Source organism: Engystomops pustulosus, chromosome 2, assembly GCF_040894005.1.
Source record: "Engystomops pustulosus chromosome 2, aEngPut4.maternal, whole genome shotgun sequence".
NCBI lineage: Eukaryota > Metazoa > Chordata > Amphibia > Anura > Leptodactylidae > Engystomops > Engystomops pustulosus.
In genome coordinates this window covers 151,983,123-151,992,390 of record NC_092412.1, presented here as the reverse complement: position 1 = coordinate 151,992,390, position 9,268 = coordinate 151,983,123, and the positions used below count along the sequence as shown (strand labels likewise).

The 9,268-nt window shown below is 41.7% G+C and overlaps 1 protein-coding gene across 1 annotated transcript in view; it reads right to left on the bottom strand.

The window, feature by feature from the left end:
- Positions 1–495: 495 nt before the first annotated feature.
- THEMIS2 (thymocyte selection associated family member 2) overlaps positions 496–9,268 on the bottom strand; it is a 49,631-nt gene continuing 40,858 nt past the window's right edge. The window contains exon 6 of the mRNA XM_072136919.1: positions 496–1,808. Coding sequence (XP_071993020.1) covers positions 1,732–1,808 — 77 coding nt within the window. The 3' untranslated portion in view covers positions 496–1,731. The remainder of the gene's footprint in view (positions 1,809–9,268) is intronic.

Here is a 9,268-nt window from a genome sequence, read left to right as displayed (position 1 = left end):
TAACCGAATCGAACAAAACTGGTGTCAAACATTAGTGCTACGTTTGTGCAGCAAAAATTTTTGTAGGTGCCGCTATCATTTTTAATACATTCATACTTTTTTCCTGAGGTCATCAGATTACATTTCTTCCAAAGTACAATGTGTTTGCTAGCTCCCCCTGGGGATCAAACCAGGGAAGTTTCACTAGGTTTGTTTTTTACCAGTTCATCCTAAACACCTTTAACCTATGTAAACACCTGAAATAAAAATTATAGCAGCACAAACGAACATTTTTTCTGCACAAACATAGCACTAACGTTTGACACCAGTTTTGTTTGATTCGGTTAATGTGGGGGGGCTGGTTGAACTTTTGATCTTTAATTTTTTGTTCATTTATTCAAAACAAAAGCAGCACAAACAAAAATTTGAGTGGCACAAACCAGCACAAAAGTAGCAGAATTGTTCAGCACCAGTTTGTTTTGTTTTGGGCAATGTGTGTGTGTGTGTGGGGGGGGGGGGGCTGGTTGACCTCTGATGACCTCTGGAAACTTTCATTAATATCTTAAAAACGATAGTGGCACAAACAAAAATTTCTGCTGTACAAACCAGCACAAACGTAGCACAAACGTATGACACCAATTTCAATTTTGTTTGATTTGAACAAGGTGGGGGGGCCAACTTCACTCAGTTTGGAACATGAGGTCAAAAATTGCACAGTGTGAATGCTTATATTTTCTAAAATGCATGGAAAGTAATTATCTGTGGTCCTCAACTAAGTAAGCTGAATGGGCACAGCTTAACATAAAAAATATATATAAACTTGCCAATACAAGCCCGACTTCCACAATGGTTGCAGACTTAAGATTGCATGATCATAAGTACATGTCACTCTCTGCTTGAGTCTGGTACTGTACTGCAGCCTTTAACCACTGTATTCAGAGGGAGCAGATAAGTGAACCTAGAACAACTACACCGAGGTGACTGGTTCTATGCCAGCCATGTGTAGGTCATACATTACATTTTGCGTTCCCAAATTGCCAACCCGCTTCCAAATACCCATGCTGGCACATGCCCCTACTTGCCCCTATGCCCCATAATAGTGTATGCCTGCCAGCCACACATAATGACACAAATCATTATGTTCCAGCGTTAGCCAGCCACAAATGCCTAATCCTATCATTTTTTAGATGGCATGTAAAAATGTAACAAGGACCTCCAGGGGACATGCATCACACATTACAAGGTATTGTTTGTGGGCTTAGGCGGGATAAGGGGATAACCGGTTCCCTTTTATAAAAAGTATTGTACTGCATAATATGATTATTCCTCTGCCCTTGTTACTAGAGACACTTATCTAGAAAATGTTGAGAAATGTTGACCTAGATAAACAAGATAGTATGTGGTTTATCCCATTAAAGATGCATTGTTTTACATCTAAAACACTTCCATCATGCAGGATTTTATAAAAGAAAAAAGTAAGTGCCACTAGAGATGGATTTGTTAATCAGTGTACCAAAGTCTTCTCAATAATAATCCCCATAGGTAACTTGGAGCTCAATTTGGTACCAATTATTTGAAACTAGAACATTTTGGTTAAAAATTTATTTACAGATAATTCATTTGACTTCATCTATAATATGTCCTTGAAATTTAGATTTTGAACCAATTTTTTGCATATATAGATGTTAGGCAATCCAAACATTTTCTTCTGGTGGACCCAGTGAACTCAAATCCATTGAAAAGTAATGTTGGTTAATTCACTTCAGGTGATATGTTTAAGCGCTGAATTTGTTCATCTAATTGCTCGTAGTCATGATCTGAGTAAGTACCTGTGCAAAAAGTAAAGAAGATCACATAATTAAGATGTATTGGTTACCAAAATGTAAACCACCAACAGACAAAAGGCAGCAATAATGCCAGTAATACAACAAAGGACCACTGCAAAATATAAACTTAAATAGGGAGAGTTATCACATAACCCTCTTCACAAAACACCTACCACCTCAAAAATACTTTTATTATCTCGGTTTCTGAGAACTTCTAATTCGTAAACTAATGATGAAGTTGTTGTACCCAGAGTGCGAATTTAGCATCAAAGGCATTACTATTCCAACCTGGACTACTATCCTATCCCTTAGATTACCAGAAGAATTGTCTTATGAGACATATAAACCGTTCTCTCGTGTTTCTCAGAAAATATGTCTTCTATTAATTTTTGCTTCTAAAGATGCACCAGGTCTTATTTTCATGGGATGTCTTTCTGAGAACAAGAATTCCGGGGGACATGCATAATATATATAACAAGGTACTGCTTGTGGGCTTTGGTGGGACAGGTTACCTTTCATAGAAAGTATTGTACAGCATACTATGCTTATTCCTTGTCACTAGAGGGCACTTATTTTTTTCTGAGAACAAGAATTCACATTTATTGTTGAACAAAAAAATCTCTTAATATACTGTAGTCATGTCATAGTATCATAGTATCATAGTATATAAGGCTGGAAGGAGACGCAAGTCCATCAAGTCCAACCTTTAAGAATTAAATAAATGTTTTATCCCCATAACCCGTGATATTTTTTATCTCCAGAAAGGCATCCAGGCCTCTCTTGAACATGTACATAGAGTCCGCCATAACAACCTCCTGCGGCAGAGAGTTCCACAGTCTCACTGCTCTTACAGTAAAGAACCTTTGTCTATGTTGATGGTAAAATCGCCTCTCCTCTAGGCGTAGAGGATGCCCCCTTGTCCTGGTCACAGGCCGAGGTATAAAAAGATCTTTGGTGAGATCCTTGTACTTGGCCGTCAGGGTTCTGTGCTTGGCCCACTACTATTTAATATATTTATTAATGATATAGAGGTAGGAATTAATAGCACTGTGTCTATTTTTGCAGATGACACCAAAGTGTGTAGTGTAATACAGTCTATGGAGGATGTTCATAGGCTGCAGGGTGACTTGGACAAACTGAATGTTTGGTCATCCACTTGGCAAATGAGGTTTAATGTGGATAAATGTAATGTTATGCACCTGGGGGCCAATAATACAAAGGCAAAATATGTCCTTGGGGGAGTAAATCTGGGAGAGTCCCTTGTTGAGAAGGACCTGGGGGTACTAGTAGATCATAAATTGAATAACAGCATGCAATGTCAATCAGCTGCCTCTAAAGCTAGTAGGATCATGTCATGTATCAAAAGTGGAATGGACTCTCGTGATAGGGATGTAATATTACCACTATACAAGGCACTGGTTTGGCCACACCTGGAATATGCTGTGCAGTTCTGGGCACCGGTCCATAAAAAGGATGCCCTGGAGCTGGAGAGGGTTCAACGTAGAGCCACAAAACTGATAAGGGGTATGGAGGGTCTTAGTTATGAGGAAAGATTAAAACAACTAAATTTATTTAGTCTGGAAAAGAGACGACTACGAGGGGACATGATTAATTTATATAAATATATGAATGGTCCATACAAAAAATACGGTGGTAAGTTGTTCCAGATTAAATCAAATCAAAAGACGAGGGGGCACTGCCTCCGTTTGGAGAAACCAAGGTTTAATCACCGGAGGCGACAGGGCTTTTTTACTATGAGAACGGTCAATCTGTGGAATAGCCTGCCTCAGGCGCTGGTCACAGCAGGGACAGCGGATAGCTTCAAGAAGGGTCTAGATGCCTTTTTACAGCTAAATAACATTGATTGTTATGCTATATAGAATTGTTTTCCCTAAATCCCTTCCTCATCCAATCCCTACCCTTCCTTGGTTGAACTTGATGGACAAGTGTCTTTTTTCAACCGTAAAAACTATGAAACTATGAAACTATGTACTGTCCGTTCAGGTATTTGTACATTGTAATGAGGTCTCCCCTCAGTCGTCTTTTTTCTAAACTGAATAATCCCAAATTTTTTAATCTATCAGTGTATTCTAGTTCCCCCATTCCCCTAATAATCCTGGTTGCTCTCCTCTGCACCCGTTCCAGCTCTACTATATCCTTTTTATACACTGGTGCCCAAAACTGTACACAATATTCCATGTGTGGTCTGACCAGGGATTTGTATAAGGGCAAAACTATGTCTTTATCATGAGAATCTATTCCTCTCTTGATACATCCCATTATTTTATTTGCTTTAGCAGCAGCCGCCTGGCTCTGGTCACTAAAATTAAGTTTACCATCCACCAATACCCCCAAGTCCTTTTCAGCTTCAGTTTTACTAAGTAATTGACCGTTTAGAACATAATTATACTTTTTGTTTCCATGGCCCAAGTGCATAACTTTACATTTATCTACATTAAACCTCATCAACCATTTCTCTGCCCATCCCTCAAGCTTCCACAAATCCCTCTGTAATGCTAAACTATCGACCTCAGTATTTATTACTTTACACAGCTTAGTATCATCTGCAAATATTGAAACTTGACTGTGTAAACCCACTACAAGGTCATTAATAAAAATATTAAAAAGAAGTGGCCCCAATACTGACCCCTGTGGCACTCCACTGGTAACATCAACCCAATCTGAGAATGTGCCATTAATGACGACCCTCTGTTTTCTATCACTAAGCCAATTACTTACCCAAATACACAGATTTTCTCCTATTCCCAGCAGTCTCATTTTATATACCAACCTTTTATGTGGCACGGTGTCAAATGCCTTTGAAAAGTCCAGATATACAACATCCACAGCGTCCCCCAGATCCAGTCTTGAACTTACCTCCTTGTAGAAACCAATCAGATTAGTCTGACAGGACCGATCTCTCATAAACCCATGCTGACGCTGGGTTATAAGGTTGTGCACAGTGAGATACTCCAGGATAGCATCTCTAATAAACCCCTCAAATAGTTTCCCCACCACAGCAGTTAGACTCATGGGTCTGTAGTTTCCAGGATCGCTATTTGATCCTTTTTTGTATATTGGTACCACATTTGCTATGCGCCATTCCTGTGGAACATAACCAGTCCTCAGTGAATCTTCAAATATTAAAAATAACGGTTTGTCTATCACCGTACATAATTCATGCAGAACCCGGGGGTGTATGCCATCTGGCCCAGATGATTTATCTATCTTAGTGGTTGCGAGGCGGCGCCGTACCTCTTCCTGGGTTAAACTGTTGACATTATAAAAAGAATTAACATTATTCCTCATTGTGTCTTCCACCAGGGGATTTTCCTGGGTAAAGACAGTTGAGAAGGCGACATTCAGTAGATTGGCCCTTTCCTCATCTCCTTCCACCATGACCCCCATGTTATTTCTAAGGGGACCCACACTCTCTGTTTTTAGTTTCTTATCATTTATATACTTGAAAAATAATTTGGGATTATTTTTGCTCTCCCTGGCAATATTTCTCTCAGTCTCTAATTTTGCGGCCTTTATCTGCTTTTTACAGGATTTATTTTTCTCTCTATAATCCTGTAATGCCTCATCGCTACCTTCACGTTTTAGCACCTTAAACGCTTTATCTTTCTCGCTTATTGCTTTCCTTACAAGACTAGTTAGCCACATAGGGTTTTTCTTGTTCCTTTTATGCTTTTTCCCATAAGGTATGCGTTTCTCACAGGACTTTTTCAGAATATATAAGAAAAAGTCCCATTTTTGGGGGGTACTTTTGTCTTTGAGAACATTATCCCAGTCTATGCCTTTAAGGTCTTCCCTTAGTTGCTGAAAATTTGCCCTCCTGAAGTTTAGAGTGTTGGTTGCCCCTTCACTAACCCTCTTAGTAAAGCATAATACAAAATCAATAATATTATGATCACTATTCCCCAGGTTCCCCCCAACCTGTAGTTTTGATACCCTATCAGGTCTGTTGGTAAGGATAAGGTCCAGCAGTGCCCCCCCTCTTGTTGGCTCCAGGACTAGTTGCGACAGGTAATTGTCTTTTGTTGTTGACAAGAACCTGCTTCCTTTGAAGGACCTGCAGGTTTCTGCCCCCCAGTCAATATCTGGGTAATTGAAGTCCCCCATGATAAGTACTTCACCTTGCTTTGAAGCCGCATCCATTTCACTTATCAGCATTTCCTCTGCTGCCTCCATTATATTTGGAGCCTTATAACAAACCCCTAGTAATATTTTATTATTCTTTTTCCCTCTTATCTCAACCCATAGGGACTCCACATTTGCGTTACTGATGTCATCTCGCAGGACGGGCTTGAGGCGAGAATTCACATATAAACAAACCCCTCCCCCTTTTTTATTTATACGATCCTTTCTAAAAAGACTATAACCATCTATAGCAGTGATGGCGAACCTTTTAGCGGCCGAGTGCCCAAACTGCAACCCCAAACCCCTCTCATTTATCGCGAGGTGCCAACCAAAAATTAAAGCAGTAACTTATTGCTCCCTGTTCAACAACTTTCAATCATATTGGCCTCCTAAGGACAGCAACACAGTAGAAAGATGGAACATTTGCATCATTGTAGCTGCTTTCCAAGTACCCTCTGTACACAGAGAATCGTGGGGCCAGCAGGAGGTCCTCCAAAGATAATTCGGCCCTGTCTACTCATTCTCCCTCTTCCTATAGTCCCTAGTAATGAAGCAAGTATCAAAATATGACTGAAAGCCGCATCTTTTAAGTTGCTTGGAACTGTAGAAGATTCTTTGAGTCCTGTCTGGTGTGCTGGAGCGATGGCCCAGGTGCCCACAGAAAGAGCTCGGAGTGCCGCCTCTGGCACCAGTGCCATAGGTTCGCCACCACTGATCTATAGTAACAGCCCAGTCATAGCTACTGTCCAGCCATGTCTCGCTGATACCCACTATATCATATTTCCGCTCCAACATCAAGAGTTCCAGTTCCTCCATTTTGTTTGTGAGGCTTCTAGCATTTGTGTACATACACTTTATATGGTTTTCCCTGTCCGTATTCCTTTTGTCCTTATTCCCCAATCTCATTCCAGCCCTTCTTCCTCCCCCATGGACTATGACTCTTCCCAGCTCTCTATGTACACTGTCTATTTGCCCTGCACAAGTGTAGTTGCCCTCCCCCCAGGTGTCTAGTTTAAACACTCCTCCAACCTTCTAGCCATTTTTTCCCCTAAAACAGCGGCCCCCTCCCCATTGAGGTGCAGCCCATCCCTACTGTAGAGCCTGTAGCCGACAGAAAAGTCATCCCAGTTCTCCATGAACCCAAAACCCTCCTTCCTACACCAACTTTTGAGCCACTTATTTACCTCCTTGATCTCCCGCTGCCTTTCTGGTGTGGCACGTGGTACAGGCAGTATTTCGGAGAAAATTACCTTTGAGGTCCTTGCCCTGAGCTTATTTCCTAAATCTCTGAAATCATTTTTAAGGACCTTCCACCTACCTGTTACTTTGTCATTAGTGCCAATGGGGACCATGACCGCTGGTTCCTCACCAGCCCCTCCCAGTAATCCGTCAACCCGATCCGCAACATGCCGAACCCGAGCACCCGGCAAACAACACACTGTTCGGTATGCACGGTCTTTGTGACAGATTGCCCTGTGTGTTCCCCAAATAATCGAATCTCCCACTACCAGCACCTGTCTGACCTTGCCTGTGCTCCCATTACCCTTCTTACCGGAGCAGACAGTCCCCTGGTTGCTAGCGGCCACGTCTTTCTGCAGCATTGCTACCCCAGAGCTGATATCCCCCTCATCCGCCAGCCTGGCAAACTTATTGTGGTGCTCCAGATCAGGACTAGACTCCCTACAACTCTTCCCTCTACCCCGCCTTCTACATGTTACCAAACTAGCTGCCCCCTCACTGTGCACCTCCATACTTCCCTCCCCACACCCATCTTCCCCAGAGAGTTTGTGCTCCAGGAGCAGCAAACTTCGTTCCATATTATCAATTGCCCGCAGCCTTGAAACTTGCTCATTTAGATCCAGAATCTGGGCTTCCAGATGAGCAATTTTCACACACCCCACACAGCAGTATTCCCCCTCGAACGGCTGTTCAAGGAAAGCATACATGGCACAGGATGTACACCGTGTAGCAATGCCACTTATGGAGTCCATTGTTCTAATGGGGATTACAATAGAAATATGCACGGAAAGAAGAATTTACAGTCAAAGTAACACAAAACACAGCAGTTACCTGCTAAAGCCCCTCAAACTTAAGTTCCTTAAACCTAAGTCACACTTAAGACACTGCACACACTTGGGATCAATGCACACTCGCCGCCAAGCTCACACACTCACTTTTGTGATGCTTCTTTTAAAGGTTATCTGCCACAAAAATCTGCAGAGCTCACTGCACAAGATCTGGCTGCAAACCACCAAACAAACTGACCACAGAAGTATATAAAGGCTGCTAATTAGATAGCCACACCCCACTATTAATTAGGCAGCACCTGTGACTATACTGTCTAGATAAGCAAGGTGAATGCCTCCCTATACCCCCCACACAATATACAGATTATGCAAGTACATACGTCAGTATAACCATCTGAATTCCATCAAGAAAGTCTTGTGACTCTAGTTCCATGTACAACAATCTATGGTACATTTACCAATCCTAGTTTTTATGAACAAAAAGCAACATTTTTTAAATAAAAAGACCATCATGCCCACAACTTCTCTAACATCCTTATAACTCTACAAACTCTGAATGTCTTGTGAGTTTCTATTAGAATCGCTGGGCCCAGTCTTTCATGTTCAGCGTTAGCACTTTCCATAAATGAGCACATCTTGCCTAGGAAGATACTCGTAGTACATTTGCAATGCCACCTTTAGAGATTTCATCCCTGGAATGTATGTACAAAAAATTAAAATTTTGCCATTTCTGGCGCTAATTTTTTTTTGGAGCTAACTTTTTCATACTTCAGTGTACGGAGCTGTGCGTCGTGTAATTTTTTCCGAGAAGACCTGATGTGTTCAATGCTACCATTTTGAGGACCGTACAGACTTTTGATCACTTTTTATTACATGTTGCAAAATGGCTGAAAAGTGTCATTTCGATCTTTTGGCGCTCTTTTCTGTTATGGGGTTAAACGCCTAACTCATATGTGGTAAATACAAAGAAGGGGCATGGTGAAGGTTTGGGGAATGTAATTTGGCAGGGGATCTGTAGTGCAAAGTGGTGGTTGTTGTGGGGTTGAAGGTGTGGGCAAAGGTGGATTTGGGATCACGCGTATGACAGCTGTCTGTGGCCACATATATACTTGCCTCTGTCTGCAGCAGGCAACAGACTGCTGTCATACAGGGAGATTTGGGACAGTTATAGTGTCCCAAAGCCACCTGACAGAACCTCTTTAGGCATTCACAGCTCTAAGGCCCCTTCCACACTAGCGTTGCATTTCACGTCAGGGTGCAATGCGTGAAAAACTGACGTTTTTGGCTGCGTTT